Source organism: Pipistrellus kuhlii, unplaced genomic scaffold, assembly GCF_014108245.1.
Source record: "Pipistrellus kuhlii isolate mPipKuh1 unplaced genomic scaffold, mPipKuh1.p scaffold_m20_p_5, whole genome shotgun sequence".
NCBI classification, from domain to species: Eukaryota; Metazoa; Chordata; class Mammalia; order Chiroptera; family Vespertilionidae; genus Pipistrellus; species Pipistrellus kuhlii.
The window spans coordinates 7,574,668-7,600,448 of record NW_023425551.1 but is presented as its reverse complement, the minus strand read 5'-3'; the positions used below and the strand labels follow the sequence as shown (position 1 = coordinate 7,600,448).

Sequence of the window (25,781 nt, the reverse complement as noted above, 5' to 3'; positions counted from 1 at the left end):
CGGATCTTTTCTCATCCGCATAAAAGCAACTTAAATTGCTAGTTCTAATAAAGAGTATAAATATGATCAACAGCAGATAGCTTGATCTGAGGTACGTCTAATTTTTATTTTGCCATCATCTATATATGAATCCAGATGCCAAAATTAATTTATAGTTCTTGAATCTCTAGAACACATGTGTCAAACACAAGGCCCGCGGGCCAAATCCGTCCCGCCAGGCCTTGCAATGTGGCCCGCACCGCGCTGTCATCACTGCACTCCGCTGCGTTTCCATCACAATGAGTTTATGACTGTTCAGTAAACCATTCGGCCCGCGATTTAGGCTGGATTTTAGATTTTGGCCCCTTCTCTGATTGAGTTCGACACCCCTACTCTAGAAGATAGAGAAAAGAGATAAGTACAAAATTACCTTTAAAATATAAACTAAGGTTAAAAATTCATTGATAACTGAATGTGAACTAATTTTTCCAAACATTTTATCACATGCTAATGTAATTTGTTTGAATCCAAACACAATGACAAAATACAAAACAGAATAAAAGACTCTTTTTATAGTTTATAGTTTAAAAAGAATCTCTTTATTAAACCCAGTACAGCAGGATCCATTTTTTAAAATATAAGTACAAAAAAATTATAGGATTGTCACCAAAAAGGTAACCGTGAGCAATGGTATTAAAGTTATTTTCCTTTATGTCTCCAAATTAATTTTTTTTACAATGAATGTGTATTTGTTTTTAAACCTTAAGCAGATTCTTTTTGCACTCTCCCTTTCCCCCCATTTTATCACAGGTTGTGGCCTATCTAGGATTCCTGGACAATTGCTGGCATTAATTTGTTCCCTGGGATTATTTCAAACCATCCTCCTGAACTTTTTCTTACACTAATTTTTGTTCAAGGCATTTCCTATTAACCAAAGTTAAAATGTGACCTATGAAAAATTTTATTTCAGGTGAATATTATGCATAAAAACAAAATATCTTATAATTAGATCCTCAAGTTAGACAGTGAATACTCTATGCAACATACAACAGATGATAGATAGCTCTTACCCTTTAATTTCCTGGTTTGACAAAAACTGTCAATTTTTAAAAAAGAGTACACATATACATTTTAAATTCGGTATTCCATACTCAGTAAAAATCAATTCATAATTTAATTGTAAAATTTTAGCAATGGGGAAGATGAATTTTATATCACTGTTATATAGCAAAAAGCAAGTAACTTTATAAGATTCCCAATATTTAACCTGGTAAAAATGAGAATATGTTTCCAAGAACATATTATCTAAAAAAAATATTGCTATCTAGTCATAGGAGTTTCTCATCCCATTTCTGCAAGTCCTACATGTTTAGAATAAATGTAGCATTCACATAACACTATAGTGATAGTCCATGAAAAGAGTATATTCTTTTATTGTTTTGTTCATACACGTTGTTTCTACTTTCAATCATAAAATTCAATATATTTGATTCCTTAATCATAAAAACTTGCTTTGCACATTATTTACATGTCACCAAAGTCTACAGCCATACAAAACGTCACAAGGATCTTACTGGGCATGGAACCACCACACAGAAGGCGGCAGCTATCAAGTAACGTACAATCAGATTAATTTGTAGATAAGCACAGTGTATTTGGCACCGTTTATTAACAATACGTCCCTCTCATAAGACAGGCTATTATGCCTTACTCACAATATACACAATTTGCTATTCGCATCAAAACCAGCTTTCAAACTTTGTAACAGTAATCATTTTTAAGGGACAAAATCAAACCAGATTGGGACTGGAATTCAACCTCTGACTTCTTGCTATGCTCTGAGCTGCCATCTAGAATGTAGGTTTAATTTGATAAATTTTTCCGTAATGGGGAGTGTAAAAAAAGCATTTAAAGGATATTTAAACAATATCCTTCAGTAGACATAAAGACAAAGAACACCTTAAAATTACCAGTTCTTGGGAGAGCAAGGGAGCCCTGCTAATGCATTAACTAGTGATAATTTTGGCATGAATTACAGAATGACCAATGCCATTCAAGTTGTGGAGATTGTACTCGTAGTTGAACCCACAAGGAGAAAGATATGGAATGCCTATATCTGAATTCAGAATCCTTAGCAATTTGTTTTCAGGGTCTCTTTCTGGGACTATAATAAACTCATCACAGGTTATAGATTCACTCTGGTGGGTAGCACTATACTGCTACAAAATGGAAGAAAATAAAGTAAAAGACAACTATTAAACCTTTAGCGACTTTGGCTATATACCAGTGGGTAATTTATTTGACTAATGTCATTTTAACAAATATATCTTTTCACTTCGACTGGGCCCATTACATTTAATTCATTAAAGCTACACATATTCCAGACACATGTTTATAAAATCCATACATTCAAGGCAAAAAAATCCTCACTAAAACACGAATCACTGTACAGGGAAACAGAAATAACAAATTTTCTGGTCAAGTTTAGAAATATGCTATAGCTTCACATAAAACTTTCAGCAATAAACTTTTTTTTTTTTTTTTAAAGGCTTACAATGTTCAAAGAACAATAAAATGCAAAGCAGTATCACTAAACCAAAATTTCATTTAATAATTTTATTTCAAGTGCATTTTTAAAATCATAAATGGGGTTTTGTAATCCAAAGTTGAAACATTTATTCTTCATACCTTCAGAATTTAACAAGCAATTCCAGATCATACTTTTCAAAACCAGTCTTCTCTGCTATTTTTCAGACATCTGAAACATAGTATTTAAATTTCTCCATTCTAAATGTACAATTTTAGATAATTATTACACCGTTGTTAAGATTTTTCTGAAAACGGTCCATCAAATATAAAGAATGGTTTCTGTCCAAGGATCAGCAGTGAGGAAAGAAATATTAAATACCTATCAAAATCATTTATTTATTTAAAAAGATAACAGAACCAGTGCTGTTCTCTGTCATGAAAGAGAACATGTAGAATTAATTTGTTTTGTAGCCTTTGGTAATGTTTTATTACCTACACAGCCCTCAATATCACTTAAAGGTTTTTACCATCAGGATTTACTGAGCAAAAACGCTGGGTACTAACATGGTCCTAAGCGTGTGAGTCCAAAGAGGAACAGGTTACTTTTGAGGAAAGGAGCTGCCGTGTAATTTCCCTCAAGTGCTAATTTAAACAAACAGTGGAAATACTTTTTTTAACGTAACTTTGGATGCTGTGTAGCACACTATCCATCAAACAACAAAAATCCAAACTTTTCTTTTTTTAGGAAACTTTCCACCTTGTTTTTCAGATTACAACTTCTTCCCCTTTTCTGGACTGCCTAATGCTTCAATTTTTAAAATTCTTTAAATTCTTCATTGCAATGTTGTAAAGGTTCTTTTCCAGTGAACTTCACATCCCAGAACAAAGACGCCGGATCAACACTCTCCAGTCATGTTGTTTGACAATAACGATGAGAGGTATTCCTTGGGCTTCAATGGTGAGCAAGTTTTTAACACGCGAGCAGTAAAGATCTCCATTCCTCTGGAAATCCCTCAAACTCACAATGCTTCCATTTAATAAGTCAATATATTATTCTTAAAAATTAAGGTTTGGTCACCAGGAAAGACTGGAAAAAAAAAAATCCCTTCCTCCCTCCCCCCACCACAAAATAATCATCTAACAGCTCTACACATCCATTCGTGTCCCTACAAAAACAGGGAAGTAGTTGTGGCTGAAGGCTTTAAAACTGAAACTTCAGCTCCTATAACATTACTGCTGCTTGCTCAGAGGTGCAAGTCCATGTATTTCCTTCTCTAACAATTCCCATTGATAAGTTTATTTCCATACATACAAGCACGCGCACACACGCGCGCGCGCGCGCGCACACACACACACACACACACACACTCACACTTACTCTCAAGTAAGACACTTTTTTGTGTTTGTTGATAAATTATGAGGGTTATGAACTAGGTGTGTACAGGGTTTCATAGTTGCTTTGTAAACATCAGAATCACTTAGGTCCTTTTCTCCAAAAGCCTGAAGTCAATTGGCGCAGCCAGGGATCACTACTTTCCCAGACGCTGTTCGCACGCTGCATACTGGCGCAGGGCGGAGAAAAAGTCCTCATAGCTGATGTTCAGGTGGGAAGGCAAGGAGCTGAAAGGGAAGCACAGGGGAAAGAGCCGTTAGATGACATACTGCGATCTGGAGGGGGGATCAGAAGCGTGGTGACCAAAAAGAGGTGAAGGACAGAAGTAAGCTGTAAATATAGAGAATACAAGCCATTTCTACTAAATGATGGTTAACTGTGAAACAGTTCAAGGGAAAACAATCTCTCCTTCCACAGTAAGAGAAAAGTAACTTGTAGTAAGATAGAGATTCAGAACCTCCAAGCTGGATTAATGCAAAGCTGGAGGTCTATTTATATAGGATTTCATCCAAATTGACTTCCGGAGCTCCTCTCTGCCTGAGAAAAGCCAGTGCTGCTTTAGTGGGTTAGTAAAGCCAGGCTTGACATGGGCAGCACAGCACAGTGGTGAGTAACCATAAACAAACACCATCTACCTCCATTTCCAGCTGCTCGAGGGGACAATGGCAGTGTGAAGACAGGACTTTACAGGTGAGCGAACATACAGGTGAGCGAACATACAGGTGAGCGAACATACAGCTGGAGTGAAAGATACAGTGAAAATACTTCCCTTTTAGTATTTTATTATTATTTATGTTTAATCTTCACCTGAGGATTTTCAGAGAGGAAAGGAAAGAGGGAAAGAGAAGAGGGAGGAGGGAGAAGGGAGGACGAGAGGGAGAGCAACATCAATGAGCTGCTTCCAGTACTCACCAGACCAGGGATTGAAACCACAACCTGATCCAGAATCGAACCCACAACGCTTTGGTGTACAGGACAACGCTCCAACCAACTGAGCCACCCAGTATTTTAATCACTTAAGTAATTTTCAATAATTAACATTTAAAAAAAATCTCTACTTTATACAGCTTTACTGTGAATTCTGGAAATTCCAAACAGTATTAGAGCCAAACTCCCAGCTATTGTACAAGAACCACATCCATGCACCAGAGAAAAGGATTCAGCAAACCTGCCGTGAATGAACTGTCTGCCCTGTGGTTCTTTGCTACACTTTACCCTTTCTTCGGCAAACCCCAGCTGTATTGAGATGGAACTGACATATAATCTTTATCCTTCCTTTGACTACCATAATCCTTTCTTATTCACTCTACTGAAATGACATCCTCAAAGGACAAATTGAATGACATTCTTCTTGCCAAAGCCTGCTTCAAATGTCCTCCTCACACTACCCACTTCCCTAAGCCCTCCTCAATTTACCCCCTTTCCCCACAGTCTCCTCTCTCGTCATTCCTCAAGAAGCACCCTCTGTGCCTCTGAAGTGGTCCTATTTCGGGGTCGGCTTCGTCAGGGCTCACCCTTCTTTTCCAAATTAGGAAATCTTCCCTGCATCTGGGTGCTTGCAGTCTGGTGGTCAGTAGACAAATACAGAGCAAACTCACTATGATGGAGAGCTGTGACAGACGTAGAGCTCTGACAGACACAGCACAAAGATCCACGAGGAAAGCCATATGTGCAAGGTATCCGATGTCCATTATCAGATTTAAGTGCTGACCTCTGTGTTTAACTGCCCATTTTACAAATAGAGAGGTTTAAATAGCTTTCCAAAACCATGGTAATGAGCTGCACAGATAGCTACAATAAAACCAAGATTGTTTTAAAACACCTTTCCCTCCAAACTACTACACCTGAAAAGCACCCAAAATCTAGAGAAAAGAAATGAGCGCCACCCTAGGGAAACCCAGAGCCCGCACATTTGAGTTCTGACTCCAGTTTGTTACAAGCCTGAGCAGTGTCCCTTCCACTTTACTCGCCGACAAAATGCGGAAGCTGCGTCAGGTGATCTCCAGCCCTTTCTGACTGGAACAGACTGCGCGCCCTTCAGCCTCTTTGACACCCTTTCCCCGCCAGCCCCTGGGCGAGAAGCATCTGACCCCTTGGTTCTGTGCTCCTCTAGGCGCCCGTTAGAGAGGTCCTCGACTCTCACAGGTCCCTACTTCTACTTCCAAGACACGGACACACCCCAGATTCATCCTGAGCCTCGACTTCTCATCCAAGCACCAATTCTACATCTTCTGCCCTTCTAGACTTTTCCATCTAAACAGACTTTGGCCTCAAAATCATCTTATTCTTGAATTCAACATCTTCCCTTCAGAAGCCAATGCTCCCTTCACTTTCCCGTTTTTCTCCATAGCTCTACAATCCACCCAGTCACTTAGGCTTAAAGCTTATGGAGTCATTTCATTTCTCTTATCATAATTAGTGGAGTGCTAGGCCTGCAATTATACTTCTCATGAGATAGAATTTGTAGTATTTTTTCTCCTAAAGCCCGGAATTTAAATAAATTTTCACGCTCCTAAGTCTCTCCTTTATTTTAAATCGACAAAACAGCCCAAGAGCCAGCTACCTGGGTCTGTAAATAAAGGGGTATTGGAATGTGGTCATGCACATTTGTTCACACGTTGCCTGTGGTTGTGTAGGTAAACCAGCCAATGTTAAGTAGTTGCAACAGAGGAGACCTTGCAAGAGACGTAGGATGCCGCAAGGCCTAACATATTTACTATTGGGCCCTTTATACAGAAAGCTTGCCAACTGTTCAACATAAGCAATTTCATACTCTTCGCTGTACTCTCCCCTAAGCTATGGCCTCTTCGCTGGTGTGTTTTCCTCATCTTTTCCCAAATGCACTCTGCTGTTCCACAGTTACCCAACCCATCTTCACAGGTCACCGTTCCCGCGTCATCCCAGGCTCAGCGGTTTCTGTCTGCCTGTCCAAACAATCACATGCATTCCTTCTGCTGCTCCTGGAAGTGTTCCCACTATTTCCACTCCCAAACTGTTTGGTCTTATCTCACACTACTGCCTATCACCAACTCCCGCTCTGGTGTGGCCAGTTCCTCTATTCTGTCTCCAACAGGTAATGAGCATTCCTCTGCACCCCAGCTTTCCCCAACCCTGCCCACCCCCTACACTTCTTTTCTCCAGTTACAAAATTCCACCCCATTTACATCTTCAGATCAAGTCACATCCCTTCTACATAGTCAACAACTCTGGCCCACAGATACCTCACTCCTGATCTCCTATGATACTGGGTGTCAATACCACACATCTGCACAACCAAACTCTCTTTGTGTCTGAGCATTTATATGCCTTTCTTTTTTTCTTTTTTTTTCTCTTTCTTTTTTCTTTAATTATTATCTGTGTATATATGTCTTTCTTTTACCAATGATACTGTGAAATGCCTGAGGGAAAGAATCCAGAATTGCAATTTTGGGGGAATTCCCATGAAAGCTAATCCAGTACTAGGCTACAGAAACTCCTGCTGAACTGAACCAAAGTCAGTGCACTTTTGATTACTCACATAATCTCAGTCAATCGGATGTGCCAGGGAAGGTAGCCTAACGTGCTCTCCACAGGCCCAAACTTCAGTACTACATCAGGATCAGGAAAACCATTTGAACCTTGAAAAGAAAGAAATACATGCAAACTTAACATGCACTGCTTACAAGTAAAATGACCAGGGCAAAACCCGTTCATCAAATTGGCTTCTTATGCTTTGAATATCAACACACTCTAGCATTATAATGTCTTGAATACAGACACATAGGACAGAATAAAAAGCCCAGAAATAAACTTGCAGATTTATGTTGGTACAGAAAGACATCCCAGAGGGAGGAAGGCTAACAAGCAGAAGTCCTTTTTAAGAATATTCATCACTCCCCCTACAAATCCTCTTAGGTCCTCTCCTTTACCAGTAAGTCCTCATGCAAGTGAGTTGACCACAAATGTCATTATCTCAAATTTCAGCCAAAACTGGTTAGGCTCAGTGGATAGAGCGTCAGCCTGAGACTGAAAGGTCCCAGGTTCGATTCCGGTCAAGGGCATGTACCTTGGTTGCGGGTACATCCCCAGTAGGGGGTGTGCAAGAGGCAGCTGATCGATGTTTCTCTCTATCCCTCTCTCTTTCTCTCCGTAAAAAAACAATAAAATATATTTTTTTTAAAAATTCACATAGGATCTTAAATTTCAGAAACACAACATGTATAACAACAAAGTCAGCCTTTAAAATGTGAAAGGAACCTAGATACTCTTCTTCATACTGCATATATGTGGGACAAAGCTAAAAATAAATACTATGACTTACTAAGTAAACTGTCTAACATTTGCACATCCAAATCTGTGGATTTACTTTGCTGCTGGGCTACTAACTGGCAAAATTCCTGAGCAGCTCGTACGATATCTGCTTTTCCATCTTCCGGGGACAAGACCTTCACCGCCACTTGGCAATTTAAAACTGAAGGAAAACACAAACAAGACATTAAAAAACACACACACTCTCCCAGATATATTTCAAAGTCAGTTTCAAGTTATATTAAATTCAGACCTAAATAAAGGTACAGTTCTTACAGAAAACAAGAGTCATTTAAGCTCTTCAATTTCCATATCAAAATATGCTTAAACTACTCTCCTCGGAAAGAACCCACACGTCACATTTGTGTATGTATTTAAATACTGCCTCCTCTTTAAAGTATGCAGAATGACCTTGTCTCTGTGAATAGACCCTCTAGCAAATAGGAACTTTAATTATAGAGTAAATTTCAATTTCTGTAAGTCTAAAGTGGCATCTACAATCATAGCAGATTGGGACTGAAGACAAAAAAAAAATGTGTTTTAATGGAATCTGCATTGTTTACAATACATACCCACTTAATCAAATTTATTATTCTATCCAAGCTATTTTACAATTAGTAGGACTCTAGGTAAGTAATAGCAACGCCAAATTCTTCTCTACAGAGGTTCCCACCAACCCCACTAAAAACCATTTCCTGATCTAGAAATGTGTCTGTTCTTTGGATTTTCTTGAACTAGTATAAAATCTGCCTGGTTCCTGGTGACTTATGAGTGAAATAAAATGTTATTTTTTTTTAAGTATCTATGAAATTCATAATTTTATCTTTTCTGAAAATTATTAACAAATGGCTCAGCCATTATGGCTCAGTGTTTGAGCATCTACTCATGAACCAGAAGGTCAGGGTTCAATTCCGGTAGAGGCACATGCCCTGGTTGCAGGCCTGATCCCCTGTGGAGGGCATGCAAGAGTTAGCGAAATATGATTCTCTCATCATAGATGTTTCTATCCCTCTCTCCCTCTCTCTTCCTCTCTCTGAAATCAATAAAAATATCTTTTTAAAAAATTATTAACAAAATGAAGAAAAGTCTAAATCTGATGAGTAAGATGGTGACAATAAAGACCAGCAGGGTGAAATGAATGAATGAGTGAGTGACAGAATTTGCCTTCAACCACAAAACACATTGGCCTTTGTTAGATATTTAGTTTTATATTCAGGCTTACCTTGATCATCTTTGTCATTACTATTTGCAAACTCTGTTGAGTATTTGGAACAATCTAAGCCCAGAAGTTCCTGCTGTTGTTTTAAAATTTCATCCATCAATCTGGAATTATTTCTTTTGAAAATACCTTTAAAAAAAAAAACAAAACACACAAGTAAATCCAAATGAGGGTAATTTATCCTCTTTAATAGTGTGTTTGCTATGAAAACAATGCTAGACCCAGAACTGAACAAATGCCAAATGAAGTAGTCATGACTAATTATACCTAGAATATGAAAGGAAGTTATAACAACAGAACTTTGTTAATATAAAGAGCCTGGCTACAGGCTAGCTCAGTGGTCGGCAAACTCATTAGTCAACAGAGCCAAATATCAACAGTACAATGATTGAAATTTCTTTGGAGAGCCAATTTTTTTAAACTTAAATTCTTTTAACGCCACTTCTTCAAAGTAGACTCGCCCAGGCCGTGGTATTTTGTGGAAGAGCCACACTCTAGGGGCCAATGAGCCGCATTTGCTCGCTAGCTGCAGTTTGCTGACCACCGGGCTAGGGGACTGGGAAAGGCCTCTTAGGGTTAAGTGACTCTCAGCTGGTCTCTGAAGAATTAGGAGAATTTTTTAGATGTGGGCTGGGAAGGTAACATAACAAAAAATAGGAGATGAAGATGTAGATATACATTTGGCAGTCATCCTCCTTAAGGTGAGAACCATACACTCAAGAAGTAATAAATACAATTCCCAAAGGTAAAGAAGTATATATAATATACATGGAAAAGAGCAAAGAGCTAAGAATATAGCTCCATAAAAAGGTCCACAATCGTCTGGCCAGAGTGGCTCAGTTGGTTGAGCCTTGTCCTGTGCACATGGAAGGATTGCCAGTTGGATTCTCAGTCAGGGCACATGCCTGGGTTGCAGATTCAATCCCATTTGGGGCACATACGGAAGGCAACAAATTGATTGTTGTTTCTCTCTCCCATTGATGTCTGACTGTCTAACAATGTCCTAAGGTGAACATTAAAAAAAAACAAAAAAAACAACAAACGTCCACAATCATTAAGATTTTAAGCTTAGAAAGATAAAGGAGAGCATTTTGTAACACCCATGTTCTCAGCAAGATTAAACACCACAATATATTCCCAAATGCAAAGAAAATTCTTAAAGAAGGTGATTAATATCAGGAGTTATTTGAATAAGTGTTCAGGACAGTAATACTTGTGTAGTATTTGGATATAATTATTATCCTCAAGTCCAAAATAAAAGTCACATGTCTGATACAAAAATAGCATATAAATTTTTGATACAGGTTTATAACTGTCATCACACAATTTTCTAATTTCCTACGTAAGTAGAGAAGAAATAATAATTTAGATCACTCTTTGGTTTATATTGTAGTTATTAATGGTAGAAGGCATACATATTTCAAAATTTTCTTAATTTGAAAACATCAAATTACTATAACAGTATTGCCAGAACACGTTTATTAAACATAAAATGTTAGTGAATCTGTTTACCTATCCCTCCTGCACTTGCCTACCTGGCTCATGGCAATGTGGACGCCACACACAATGGACTAATGGACTCTAACGAGTCTGATGCTACATGGGACCAGCTCTACCGTGGAACACAAACTCTGGACACTGGCTTTGCTTTTAGCTCTGCTGGATCCCCAGCTGTACCTTTTCCAGGACTCCTTTAAGGGAAATGAGACTTTGCAACTGGAGGGATAAAATTCCACACAAATAAAGCTTTGTACCTCATCTTATTCTCCCCTGGCGACCTCCAGAAATTCTTTTTCCAATGGCACCCGCAAAACTCCACTCTCACTAGCAATGGAGAAGAGCAATCCTTGTAATTCTCCAGTAACACTTTGTCCCCACTGTTTCAAGCAATAGTCTTCTTTACAATATTACAACCACCTTCTAATGCATCTTTCCTGTCCCTTCTCATGTACTGCCAGACGCATTAGAAGGTGATTGTAATATTATAAAGACTAATCTTCTCTGGGTACATCTTCAATCCTGGCACATTCCAACTTTAATATTGTCTATGGCTCCCCAAATATTGAATATATTAAGAACAAGCTGCTCAGATCATTAATATTCCAGCCTATGCTTCTACACTTGGTGGCTACAAATACTTTATATTTATTAAATAAATTAATCTTTCTATTTCTCTATAGTACCATACTGCCAGCAAATTAGACTGCTTCGAATCCTCTAAAAACACTGGAAGTGATGCCAACCTCCAACCTTTATTATGTTACCTATACAGCCTCACACCTGTAAAATCCTACTAATTCTCCACAGGCCAGTTACAATGTCACTGACACACCACACAGATGTGCCCCTTCCTCCTCTCACCCCTCCAAATACACAATTTGTTCAAACTACTTGATAGACTAATATTTTTCATTTTATTACAATTATAGCTTAACTCCTCTCCAACGAAACTGTGCTTAGTTGTGAACTAGTGTCTTACTTATCTCTTTCCCCTAGGGCACCTTCCACAATGCTTATTTAATAAACTGAATTATCAGTGCATAAAATGTCATCCAACAACAACAAAACCTGAATGAATGCGTCACTGAATGGAATGTTTTTTTAATGTTTCCAGGAACCTCCCACAATAAAAGCAGATACTTCCTTATTGTACATAGAAGAAATTATGTTAAAAAGGAAGAATATTGTATAGAGGCATAGTTACAAAGCGCCTTTTATAAAAACTTTCATAAAGTTATTTTAAACAGAACATTTATGTTAGCTGGTTTGGATAAAAAGATGAAATAAAAATAGTATAATATCTGAGAAATGCCAAATGCACAGGCAAGACAGATTATCAGCAAGATGACTCCTGATAGGGTCATAACTTGAACCCAATTCAGAAAGCTGATTATATTCTATGGTACTTATCTCACTTATACATAAGCAAGATTATAAGCTTACCATTTTCTTCAGGATTCAAAGTCCACACACATGTCACATGATACAAAAGAAATGCAACAACATGTAAGTGCGCCTTGGACTGAGATAGGCAATTCCTCTAGCAATACCAAATTGATGCGGAGATTCTTTTTCTCATATCATAATTCATCTTGTTTGCTTTCACAGAATCTAAACTAATGCCAAAATGATATTAGAGTTTGGAATGAATTCCAGGTCTCCTGGTTTCTAATTATTCAGTTCAGTAACTATTTCTAACACTGATAAAAAATGATGAACCAAATTTACTATTAAATTTTGAAGTCTCCCCTCAAAGAAAATTAAACTCCATAAAATAAAACTGGCCTTTTACTAATGAATAGCATCTTTTGAATAAAAAAACTAGGACTATTACTTTGTGTTAAAAGGCTTTTGAAGGTTTCCCAGGGCTAACAAATAATTAAATTCTTTTTAAAAAATATATTTTATTGATTTTTTACAGAGAGGAAGGGAGAGGGATAGAGTTAGAAACATTGATGAGAGAGGCATCGATTAGCTGCCTCCTGCACACCCCCTACTGGGGATGTGCCCGCAACCAAGGTATATGACTTTGACTGGAATCAAACCTAGGACCTCCTTTTCCCCCAAATAGCTCTCCTCCACCCAGTTCCCACCCCTCCCTCTGCCTTTACTATACCCCATTGTCCTCATCCATAGGGGTACGATTTTAGTCCAGTCTCTTCCTGCACCCCTCTCACCCCTTTCCCCCTGAGAATTGTCAGTCTAGTCCCTTTCTATGCCCCTGATTCTATTCTAGTCACCAGATTCTGTTCATCAGATTTTTTATTCACTTGATTTTTAGATTCACTTGTTGATAGAAATACGTATTTGTTGTTCATAATTTTTATCTTTACCTTTTTCTTCTTCCTCTTTTTAAAGAATACCTTTCAGCATTTCATATAATACTGGTTTGACAGTAATGAACTCCTTTAGCATTTTCTTACCTGTGCTCTTCATCTAACCTTCAATTCTGAATGATAACTTCGCTGAGTAGAGTAATCTTGGTTGTAGGTTCTTTTTATTCATCACTTTGAATATTTCTTGCCACTCTGGCCTGCATAGTTTCTGTTGAGAAATCAACTGACAATAGTATGGGTGCTACCTTGCAGGTAACTAACTGTTTTTCTCTTGCTGCTTTTCATATTCTCTCTTTGTCTTTTGCTCTTGGCATTTTAATTATGATGTGTCTTGGTGTGGTCCGTTTTGGATTCCTTTGTATGGGGTTCTGTGGGCTTCCTGGACTTGTAAGTCTATTTCTTTCATCAAGTGGGGGAACTTTTTGGTCATTATTTCTTCAAATAGGTTTTCAGTATCTTGCTCTCTCTCTTCTTCTGGCGCCCCCATAATTCGGATGTTAGTACACTTGAAGTTGTCCCAGAGGCTCCTTAAACTATCTTTATCTTTTTGGATTCTTTTTTCTTTTTTGTTTTGGCTGGGTGCTTTTTGCTTCTTTGTATTTCAAATCTTTGACTTGATTCTTGAGATCCTATAGTCTGCTGTTGGATCTCTGGATATTATTTTTTTTATTTCAGTTAGTGTATGCTTAATTTCTAATTGGTCCTTTTTCATATCTTCAAGGGGTCTCACTAAATTTATCGGCCTTTTCTAGAAAATTATTGAAAAATCTTATAACCATGGTTTTGAACTCTATATCTAGTTGTTTGCTTTCCTCCATTTCTTTCATTTGTGACCTGTTTCCTTGTCTTTGCATTTTGGCTGCTTCCCTGACTTGACAGAGTGGCTTTGTGTGCTAAGTGTCCTATAGGGACCAGTGGTTCAGCCTCCCCAGTTACCTGAGGTGGACACTCCTGGTGCACCCCTTTGTGGGTTGTGTGCACAGTCTTGTTGTAGCTAAGCCTTGACTATCGTTGGTATCACTGGGAGGAACTGACCTCCAGGCCAAGTGGTTGCGAGAATCAGCTGTCTACACTGGGAGAACTTCTGTGCTGAAGACACCCTTATGAGACAAGACTTACAAAAGCCTCTGTGCTCAGCTTGGATGGGGCGGAGTCTCAGTGAGGAGCAGACAGCAAAGGCTTTCCGTCAGCCCTGCCCTAAAAGGCCCCTGTGTCTCAGTGTCCAGTGGTAATCGCTGCAAGCACCTCTGAGAGAAAGCTGCCTTCGAGTTTTGTCCACTGCCACACAGTCCAGTTTCTCCCTGAATGAGTCTGGGTACTCAGAGTCTCACCTGGAACTGTCAGGAGCTTTTGTCTTCCTCCGGATTGAAAAAGCCAGCAGCATACTCAGTTGCCAACCCTCTCCACACGTGTGCCTCCATACCTCTGCCTTCTGCAGATCTTCTGAGTCTCAATGTGCTTTTCTCTTTCCTTCTAGTTGTAGAATCTCCACTCAGTCAGCCTTCCTGTGGTTCTGGATGATGTCCGTTTTGTCTTTTACTTGTAGTTTTGGAATTGTTGTGTGAGGCAGCAGTTTAAGTGTTTACCTATGCCGCCACCTTGTTTTCTCTCTAGAGTTAATTTTCCTGTTTTTGGTATTTTTTAATAAACACTATGTACTTTGAGGGCCAAATGTACTTCTTTTTATATTTGAAGAAATACCTGTTTTAAATTCTAATATTAAAAACTATATGAGATGTTCAAAGTTTAGAAAATAAAGGAATGTCCCCTAACTATCTACCCACCTTACCATTATAACACAATTATTCCTAATTTTTAATATTTTCTAGTCTTTGTCTACATGCATGTGTAATCCTGGCATATGTGATCATGCAGTTCTGTATCCTGCTTCTTTTGCTCCAACACTTAGAAGTGGAGCAAAGGAGAATCCAGGCCTAACTAAGGCTGAGAAGAAACAGACAGTGAGATATGAAGAAATCCAACCATATGTGATGTCATGGAAGCCGGAAGAGAAAACAAAGAGAGGGAATTAAGTAAGTCCTATCCACCTATTTGATTCATACTATACTCAGGAACCTTACTGGAGTCTAAAAAATCTCTAATATGTTAGTTAAAATTACATAATAGAATTGCTTATAGGTTTCTATATCTAGACTGCCTATACTATACTCAAACACCTACACATGAACTGGGTCACAAAGCCATGGCATAATACTTTTTTCAACTTAATACCAAGTAACAAGGAGTTTAGTTAGGCAAGTGTTCAATCCACAAATCTTACCCATATCCCTTAAATGCATCCAACATCCAAGGGGAGAAAAGTGAGATAAACACTGAAATATCTCTTAGTTATGAAGCATCTCTCCAGCCCTGGAATCAGAGTGATACCTCTTTGTAAACAGGTGGACTCACTGAAGGAGCCTGCCTTTCTTCTTTTTAAACCACGCATCTATGTAAGTTGCCTAGTGGTTGCCCTCCTTTAATTCTGTAACAAGCAAATTATAACACTACTGGAGGCAAACACCAGCAAGGAATACATATACTTATAAAGCAATTATTTAAAATAAAATAAAAGACTGCAATTGAAATTTTAGATAAATGAAGCAGCCACAGGAAATCTCATGGAAAATAATTATACTGGAGCCGAAACCGGTTTGGCTCAATGGCTAGAGTAGGGGTGTCGAACTCAATCAGAGAAGGGGCCAAAATCTAAAATCCAGCCTAAATCGCGGGCCAAATGGTTTACTGAACAGTCATAAACTGTCATTGTGATGGAAACGCAGCAGAGTGCAGTGATGACAGCGCGGTGTGGGCCACATTGCAAGGCCTGGCGGGACGGATTTGGCCCGCGGGCCTTGTGTTTGACACATGTGGGCTAGAGCATCGGCTTGGGGACTGAAAGGTCCCGCGTTCGATTCCAGTCAAGGGCATGTACCTTGGTTGCGGGCACATCCCCAGTACGGGGTATGCAAGAGGCAGCTGATCGATGACTCTCTCTCATCGATGTTTCTAACTCTGTATCTCTCTCCCTTCCTCTCTGTACAAAATCAATAAAATATATTAAAAAAAAAAAAAAAGAAAAGAAAAGAATTATACTGGAATTAGCATGTAGCAAGAGAACAGATGCATGTAATGCTGGCATTGTATAGCAGAATGCGTGCTGGGTTTTCAGTCCCAGTGCTTCAGCAGAAGAAATAGTCAAATGAACAATGGGCTTTCTCAGTCTCTGGCTGCACATGTAAAAAATGCAACTATCTTCAAAGACTCCGATCACCTGACAAATAAATAATTCAATAGAGGTAGGGGCCCCATAAAGTTAAATTCATTGGATTAAAAAAGGAAAGTGATTCCTGACTCACAGGATGAACATTTACAATAGTGGTATGAAGAAAATTCTATCTGCCTTTAAATATATTTTACCAATCATTCTATCACCTGTGGGTAAGTACCACTTCCCTAAGGCTTTAAGATGACCTTACATAATCAGGAATAGTACTAACAGTGATTGTATTGTGGTCACATTCTCGTACTAGTAGAAGTCTTACCAATATAATAGGTAAGTACAAAAGCTTTGGAATAAAATCTGGTTCTAATTCTAGACCTGTTTCTTGCTAGGTAGGGGTTCTTGCTTTCTAAGTCTCAATTTCTTGATGTGTGAAACTGCTAAGAACTTAATGTACTTCTTTGCATAGTATCTGGTACACAGTGTTTAACAGAGTTATTGTTGCTATTAAGTAAAGGATTATTTCATACATTGATTGAGTAGTATGGTAAAACAGGTGTGTACTCAGAGAATGTGACCATTCAAAAATTAACAAAGACAGCACAACTGGGGATGGAGCGGTCGAAAAAGGCTTTCCAGGAGGTGACAGTCAGAATGGACACACAAGGACCTCTCATAGCCTCCTGATGAGGAACTAGCCCTTTGGCAAAAAAAGGGGAAGACATTCCAGAACGCTAAAGTAAATGTGAAATGCTATGCCGGGAGTGAATCATACAAAAGTAAAGAATAGGAAGAGAATGCTCCTTTACCTGAGTTACCAAATAAGGGAATCCAGGTACACTAGTTTGCACTGTTCAGTATATTAAGTTGCAATCACACTTATAATTCCCCTTTTAACACTTCTGGCAACTCTATATTTCAAAAATAAGAAAAATAATACTTAATAAAATCATATTTGCTAATAGCATGCCAAATAAGTAAATAAGAAGGGGAAAAACAACTATGTTCATTTTCCTCCATTATTTTAAGGCTTCTGGGTAGTATTTGTGTTGACAAACAACTTATAACTCAGCTCATTATTCTTATTACAGAAAATGCAGTCTTCCTTTCAACTCAAGAAATGCATACTGACTACACACATCACACCAGCTACACTCTGTAGAAGAAAGACAAATGAAGATTATTAGCATCTCATGAGCTTAGACTCTAGGTTAGGGGTGTCGAACTCAATCAGAGAAGGGGCCAAAATCTAAAATCCAGCCTAAATCGCGGGCCGAATGGTTTACTGAACAGTCATAAACTGTCATTGTGATGGAAACGCAGCGGAGTGCAGTGATGACAGCGCGGTGCGGGTCACATTGCAAGGCCTAGCGGGACGGATTTGGCCCGCAGGCCTTGTGTTTGACACATGTGCTCTAGGTAGAAAATTCAGGCACATATCCATTCACAAACGCTTTAAAGAACAGAGAACTGAAGTGCCTTAGAGATGTACAAAGCTCTAAGGAGATTCAAGGACAGAGCAAGATTGAGGAAAACACAGCAGTGACAGACTACCTACGAGGTGTTAGAATAGACTTACAATGGGCAATAATAACCTTTGGCAGGGAGACAGACATTTCCTGGGAAAAGGAGAAGAGGAAGCTTCACGAAGAAGGAACATCATGTAATCCAGTTCTGGATGCAGCAAAAGGCGTATGAAAGAGTGAAAACCAGGTTGGGAAGGTTGGCAGTACACTGGGCAGATCTTTTGTGTGAGAATTCTGTGCCCCAAACCATTTCATAAGACAAAGTAACACTAAAAAGAGTTAAAAATAAAAGACACAGCAACACTAAAAAGAGTTAAAAATAAAAGATTTTTTTGTCTTTTACTGAATTCTCACAAAGTCAATGCCACATTCTAGGTCAGCTGTTGCCAACTGGTGGTCCATGAGGTAAAAAAGGTTGGCGATCGCTGTTCTAGATCACTCAAACTTATTTTAAGTAATATTAAGACCCACCCCAGGTTATCCTCACTCATGAAAAAAATCATGTAGGATGAATAATTTTATGTAAGGCAATTAGCAAGGAGACTTGTATTAGGATGAATAATTTGACTTAAGGTAATGTTAGTGGATTGCCAGCAGGCCAGGGAGATGTGTATTAGGGACATACAAATGCATCCTAAGGTTCATTCGATAAAATAGAGATGCTCAAGTCCCATTCCCTAAATCAGTCTGTTTAATAACTATGTTGAATCTATTTATTTTAAGCACCCCCAATGACTCTCTCACAGATGGTCCATGTTTTGAAAATACTGCCCTACAGTGAGGTCCCCGGTATGGCACCAGTACCGCTGGGCAATATGAACAGTTCCATCACAGAAGACAATAATACATTTCCAGATACCTTGGATCCAGGGATTCCTGAGGTGAGACCTAGGCAAGCATAGCAACTCAATGGCTATCACATCAAAAGTCCCCAAACTCCAATTTTTATACCATTCCGTTAGCCATTTCTTGAATTATAATTACATAGAGAAAACAGCCAAGTCTCCCTCCATACTAGAACTCTGAGCTCAAGAAAAATGACCCAAATTTCAGAAGGATAAAAGAATTACTATCAGAAATTCATTATACTCCAGTAATATTGCAGGCAGGTGAAAAGAAAAAGATCAGTTTGCTGGCAGGTGTCAAACCATGGGAAATATTAATGAATTTTTTTTCTTTTTAGTCTAAGGATTAAATATAATTTACAGCAATTATAATCAAAATGAATATTCATTTTATTTATTTTTAATATATTTTATTGATTTTTCACAGAGAGGAAGAGAGAGGGATAGAGAGTTAGAAACCTTACTGGGGATGCACCCGCAACCAAGGTACATGCCCTTGACTGGAATCGAACCCGGGACCTTTCAGTCCGCAGGCCGACGCTCTACCCACTGAGCCAAACCGGTTCCGGCTGAATATTCATTTTAAAAATGCCACTCATTGGCATTTATGTATTTGCTTATAATAATTTTTAACAGATATCCCTATTTTAGTGTACACTCCTTGACACCATTTCTTATACTTCTTTGTATTCCAGTGCTTTATATCACAGAAGGCACTCAATAAAACTGGCATGAGAATATTTATCTAAGTTAAATATCTCTATAGAAATAGAGAAAATAAAAGTTTGTTAGGGAAAACTGAGTACAGCTTAAGAATCTGCACTGCCCTTGAAAAGTACTTCCCTCACATGTCCATATGGCTTGCTCCCTCACACCTTTCACGACCAAACTCACTGTGAGTGAAGAACTGTTGGTTAGAGAACTCCAGGAACATATATATAGTATTTTTATATCAGAGCAGGCTCTGCAGCACATTTTACTAATAAGTAGGTCTGGTGGAGTAAGAGGCAGTTTTCCAACGTTTTAATGCAAAATAAAACTAATCTGTCATACTGACTGCCTTTACTCTGTTGTCATATACCACATTTAACCCTTTGCACTCCGAACCATTCTGGACATTGGCTACCAGCTACTCAACGCTACTTTGCAGCGGACACGTGCGTTGAATTAACTCAATTCCCCGTAATCACTAATAAACTGCAATGTCCCCCCTGAGAGGGGACATCCGAGTGATATGCTAGAATTCCGATGTCCCCTGAGAGGGGACAGCGGAGTGCAAAGGGTTAAAAGCATTTCAATAAAGGATTATAAGGGGGGAAGTCATTGAGGCTTTCCCAAGCCACTTTATCACCCTATCTCCATCATTGATTTTCAACATTTTATTTCCCTTCCCTGCATTCTCCTCCTTACACTTATGAGCTAATGTACTGCAATTTTACTCATCTATACTAATAAAAGGGTAATTTGCAAATTGGTCCTGACACCCTCACAGTAACCACTGAACAGTAGGCTGCGTGGGGTAACCAGGCCCACAGGGGGAGCAGTGAGGGGCAACCAAACAACTGAGCAGCAGACTGCATGTGGTGACCAGGCCAGCAGGGGGGTTAGCGAGGGGCAACCAAACAACTGACCAGCAGGCTGTGTGGGGCAACCAGGCCCACAGGGGGAGCAGTTGGGGGTAACCAGGCCCACAGGGGGAGCAGCAGGCTGCATGGGGCGACCAGGCCAGTAGGGTGTTAGTGAGGGGCCACCAAACGACCAAGCAGCAAGCTGTGTGGAGTGACCAGGCTGGTGGGGATTGGGCAGAGGGGAGTGGGGGCAGTTAGGGGCAATCAGGCTGGCAGGCAGAGGTGGTTAGGGGTGATCAGACTGGCAGAGGGGGCAGTTAGGGGCAATCAGGCGGGCAGGCAGGTGAGCAGTTAGGAGCCAGCAGTCCCAGATTGTGACAGGGATGTCCTGGATTGGAGAGGGTACAGGCTGGGCTGAGGGAACCCCCTTCCCCCTGTGCTCGAATTTCATGCACAGGGCCTCTAGTCCTATATAATAAAAGCCTAATATGCAAATCAACCAAACAGTGGGATGAGTGGAACAACCAGTCACTATGCATATTGACCACCAGGGGGCAGAAGTTCAATGCAGGAGCTGCCCCCAGGCCAGCCAAGGTGGGTGCCAAGGGGGTCCCCCTAATCACCCCACCAATTGCCTTGCAGAGGGAGCTGACAGGCATTGGCCAGGGGTGGGGCCAGTGAGAAGGGGTGCCCCTCCCCCCCCAGATCGACCCACTGATTGGCCCTGATTGCCAGCCAGGCCTAGGGACTCTACCCGTGCATGAATTCTGTGCACTGAGCCTCTAGTTCACATGTGTCAAACACAAGGCCCGCGGGCCAAATCCGTCCCGCCAGGCCTTGCAATGTGGTCGGCACCGCGCTGTCATCACTGCACTCCGCTGCGTTTCCATCACAATGACAGTTTATGACTGTTCAGTAAACCATTCGGCCCGTGATTTAGGCTGGATTTTAGATTTTGGCCCCTTCTCTGATTGAGTTCGACACCCCTACTCTAGTTTATACTATTTATCAGACTTCCACTAACATTTAAGTTCCACAAACATCAGAATTCTTATTTTGTTCACTGTTGCACTTTCTTGTCTGGAGCAGTATCTGGTGCTTAATAGAAGCCCAATTGTCACCTGGTAAATGAATGGATGAAAGACCCAATCAACCAATAAAAACCAAGAATGGGTAACTGGAAAGTGTCTTATTTTAAACAATGAAATTATTCCTTATCCCTTAGGAAACAAAACAGCTTTTACGGTAGGACACACAGTGCTCTCAGTTCATTCTCTGAAAATGCTCTGTAAAATTCCTTCATCGGTCAGGCAAGGCTTAGTCAGATTGACTTCTTCCTCTTCCTTATCAATTGTTTTCTTTTAGCGGAAAGACACAGAATACTTCAGACTTCCACCGGCAACTCAGCAACAGGAACTGCAGGAACCAGGAAGTGTGGGAACATTGTAATCGCATTAGCAGGCAGTCACCAAGTGAAACTAGTTAGCTCCACATTTTCCTTTCCTACTAAAAGGCAAAGGGCCTTTGCTTTTCAGGGGTCCTCAAACTTTTTAAAGTGGGGGCCAGATCACGGTCCCTCAGAGAGCTGGAGGGCCGGACTATATGAACTACTAATTCCTACTGTAACACCTCGGCTGCGCTCACTGCCCAAAAAACCTGGAGGGCCGGATCAGACTCCTCTGCGGGCCGCATGTGGCCCGCGGGCCATAGTTTGAAGACGCCTGCTTTAAAAGAATCACCTGGACATAGTGATTCCCTTTTAAGTCAAATTCACCACATTGCTTAATGGCTTTAACTAATTTCTGCTTCTGTTTCACTTATTTTGTTCCCCTGGCAATGTATCTATCTGTTGTATTGCTTCAAGCAAAGATTGTACAGCCTCCTAACAGGCTCAGGATTTCTATTCCTCTGCAGAGTTCTTTGGCAAGTGCCATGAAATGTCAGCCCCTGAGTATATTCAACTTTACCCCACAGGGCAAATCATCAGTTGTTCACAGACTATCTGGTCAGCATATTACTTTCTGGCTGCAAGAAACGTTATGGGTCAAAGATTACTCAGATACCCTGCAAAGTTAGACCTCAACCCACCCTTTCTAGGAAAAACAAAACAACACACACACACACACACACACACACACACAACACCCATACTTAAACCTATCTAGCTTTAAAATCTGGATTTTAAAGATTAAAACCAAGTTGTAGCTTCTGTGAAATTTACTGAACAGAGAATGAAATTGGTAGTTCGAGTCACTAAACAAAGAACAAAGCATTCGTGTGTCCTTCGTATCAACAGTCCCTCCTAGATCATTCTCTTCACCAAACCTTTCTCTCTAAGGAAATTCCGTTGTTCTCGGGATTTGATTGACACCCAAACCTGACAATTGGAGCATTCCTCCACCTTATCTCCTGACTTCCTCGTGCTGCATAAACCTCATCTCTCCACGAGAACTTAAGTCCCCCATTAAAACGTCTCTCCCCACTTCGCATAGCAGTTCCTCACTCCCAACGTTCCTTGTCGGGGACCATGCTACTTACGGGACCATGCGTCTCCTTCTGAGAGAGTCCCTGGAATGAAACGTAAGATTCCAAGGAGAAGGCCTAGCGCAACGCTTTAGGTCTGCAGCCACGTGAGAAAGTGTCTCCAAAAATTCCCCATTGAGAAAAGTCCCTCAACCAAAGCCACGGGAGGGCAATCACTGTGTCAAGTCCAGTGCCGGCCACTGAGGCCCAAACATCCACCCCGGGCGCCCAGGACGGGCGGCCGTTTTCTCTCCTCCCCATCCAGCCTTCCACAAGCTCAGTTCCAACGCCAACGGGCCCCAACCAGTCAGGTGAAGCGTGAAACCCCCCACAGCCGGGCAGGCCCTCGGACCAGCGCCTCGAACCCCTCTTTACAAGCACCGCGCTGTCCTAAGAGGGCAAAAATGTGCAGGAAAGCCGGCGGGCTGGGCCGCCCCTCTCTCTCTCCATCACTCCCTCGGTAACTTCCGACAAATCAGTGCCTGGTCTGGGTCCTCGGCTCCCGCACTTGTGAAAAGCGGGCACAGACACACACACCCCGCTTCCCTTGCATTATGAAGAATAAGGAATGTTTCTTAAGATGCTCAAACATCACACTCTGGAGCCGGATCCAGGGGCTTAGTAGGTGTTCACTTAAGCTGACCTCTCTTCCTCGAAAGCATTTAACAATGAAATCGGCATTTAGGGGCCGCGGTGAGCTGAGCCGGGTGCCACCGTCCACCTGCCGGGTATTGGGGTCCCCAACGCCGCCGCCGCCGCCGCCGGAGACGCCCCGTCCCCCCTGCCCTCTCCCCCGGGCCGGGCCTCACCTTGGTGGTCGTAGACGCTGATGTAGGAGATGCCCACGGCCATGCACCACACCACGAGGCTCGCGATGTCCGAGAAGCTGGTCTCGGGCTCCTCCTCGGTGACCACCAGGCCCATGTGCACCGGCAGCTTCTCCAGCGACCGGCCGTCCGCGCGCCAGCGCAGCCGCGGGTGGGGGGCGCCCGGGCCGGGGCCCCCGCGCGGGGGGTGCCGGTGCGGCGGCCGCCGGTGCCTGCCCGCCGCGGCCGGGGGCTTGCGGAGCGTGAACCCAAGCGGCGCTAGGACCGCGGCGGAGGCGGCGCGGCAGCAGCGCCGCCAGATCCAGGTCCAGGTGCCGAACCGCACGCGGAGCCAGTAGGTGAGCGTGCGGTGCAGGCAAAGCAGAGCGTGCAGCACCCGCCACACCAGCTCGTACAGCCCCGTCATACTCTCCGGGCGCCCGTCCGGCCGGCCCGCCCTCCCGCCCTCCCGCCGCCGCGGTGCCACGGCGCCTTATCTGCCCCGGCGGGCGGCGCGGACCATCGCCCCGCGGCGCCCCGGTCCCCCGCGCCCGCAGAACCCCTTTCTCCGGCCAGCACCTCACCTCGCCCCCGCCGCCATCTTGCCCGGGCCCCGGCAGCCCCGCCCCCGCTGGCACTCGCTCGGCGCTGATTGGCCGGCGTGGAACTCTGACGTGGCGTCTTGGTGTAGAGGATGTGGCCCGGCCGCGCTGGGCGAGGCGGAGCGCGCGCCCGGGAACCAGGTGGCCCGGCTTCCGAGCGCGCCCCCTGGCGGTCGGAGGGTGTAGGAGCGGCCGCCGCTAGTGCTTGGGCGCCACCGGAGCCAGAAAGATGTCTTGTGGTCGTGGTAGGAATGGGTGATGGCAGGGACGCAGGGCCCCCGGGGTCCTAGGCATCTTAGACTGGGCTTTTTCCTCGCAGGGGCCCGCCAGAAACTGTTTCCAATTAGTCCAAGTGGATTGGCAATCACAATAGCCAGAAGGAAACTAGGGGGAGAAAGCATCCCTCAGTACATGTTGATGCTGGAATCAACCAGGGTCTCCTAAAGGAAGTGTCTGTAGAGGCGGGAGTGTACCCCTTAGAGAGGTCCCCTGCCACTGTTCATTGGTCAGACCTTCTAGCTAGTCTGATTCTGCCAAGAGTGAGAATAAGAACCCTCAGTAATGGTCCTGGAACATAATTCAACCCATATCATTCCCCTCTGAAGGGAATAATTTGCCTAGTGCATAAGAGAGAAGTTCCAGTCCAATCACTTCATTCTTTTATCATTCATTCAGCAAGCCATTACTGGCCACCAGCACCACTGACTTCAGTCACCACTACTGTTTGATGTAAACTGTCCATTCAGTCTTGTCATCCCCTCACAGAGCCTAATGTCCAGTCATCTGGGCTACAAAGTGGCCCTCCAGACCAGTTGGGTCCTTCCCTGCAACAATTCTGTGCCATTTTTGCCCTCTTTGTGCAAACCCTTCCTTTCACCTGAGTCCCTGAATCCCAACTAGGTCTTGCCCTAATCCCAACCCATTGCTCAAGGCTCATTCTTCAGTGGAACTTCCCTTGATCCCCTCTCTTCCTTCTTGTGAATCTCATGGTGACTCCTAAGTTTCATGCTCTACTTATAGCACTTCCCACTTTCGTGTGAAATATATATATATATATATATATATATATATATATATATATATATTACATATTATGTATTGTATTTTATATACTGTATGTGGGATTATATGTTTTCTCTATACCTAGGTAGGTTCATATAAATGCTATTTTAGCAATACTTACCTAATCTTGGTTCTCTCACACCTCCTTTTCCTATTGGGAAATATTCATCAACATCTTGGCTTTTTGCCTTAATGTTCCAGGCACTGACCCTGTTTCAACTAGTCTTACTTCCTGGGCGGGGTGTGGGATAGGGTTGGGAGAGATTAATGGGGGGAAAGGAGGACATATGTAATACAACAATAAATACACCCCCACCACCTCCAACATGCATATTCTGGCATCTCTCTGCAATTGCTTGTTTTGTTTCTGTTAGGCTAGCCAG

General features: G+C 41.9%; 1 protein-coding gene across 1 annotated transcript; it reads right to left on the bottom strand.

Moving 5' to 3' along the window:
* Positions 1–1,388: 1,388 nt before the first annotated feature.
* Positions 1,389–24,276, bottom strand: NUS1 (NUS1 dehydrodolichyl diphosphate synthase subunit). Its single transcript, XM_036414763.2, has 5 exons — positions 23,738–24,276; positions 9,411–9,536; positions 8,202–8,351; positions 7,419–7,518; positions 1,389–4,128 (listed from the first exon to the last, which is right to left on the bottom strand). Exons 1-5 carry the CDS (start codon positions 24,159–24,161, stop codon positions 4,038–4,040), a joined length of 891 nt encoding a protein of 296 aa, XP_036270656.1. The 5' UTR covers positions 24,162–24,276; the 3' UTR covers positions 1,389–4,037.
* Between the last annotated feature and the right edge of the window lie 1,505 nt (positions 24,277–25,781).

Excerpts from the sequence above, each read along its gene's own strand:
- NUS1 (XM_036414763.2), bottom strand. The coding sequence starts at position 24,161 with ATGACGGGGCTGTACGAGCTGGTGTGGCGGGTGCTGCACGCTCTGCTT. Across the intron at positions 8,352-9,410 it reads TAATGACAAAGATGATCAAG|TTTTAAATTGCCAAGTGGCG; the intron begins GTAAGCCTGAAT and ends GTTTTCCTTCAG. Across the intron at positions 7,519-8,201 it reads AATGTTAGACAGTTTACTTA|GTTCAAATGGTTTTCCTGAT; the intron begins GTAAGTCATAGT and ends TTTCTTTTCAAG.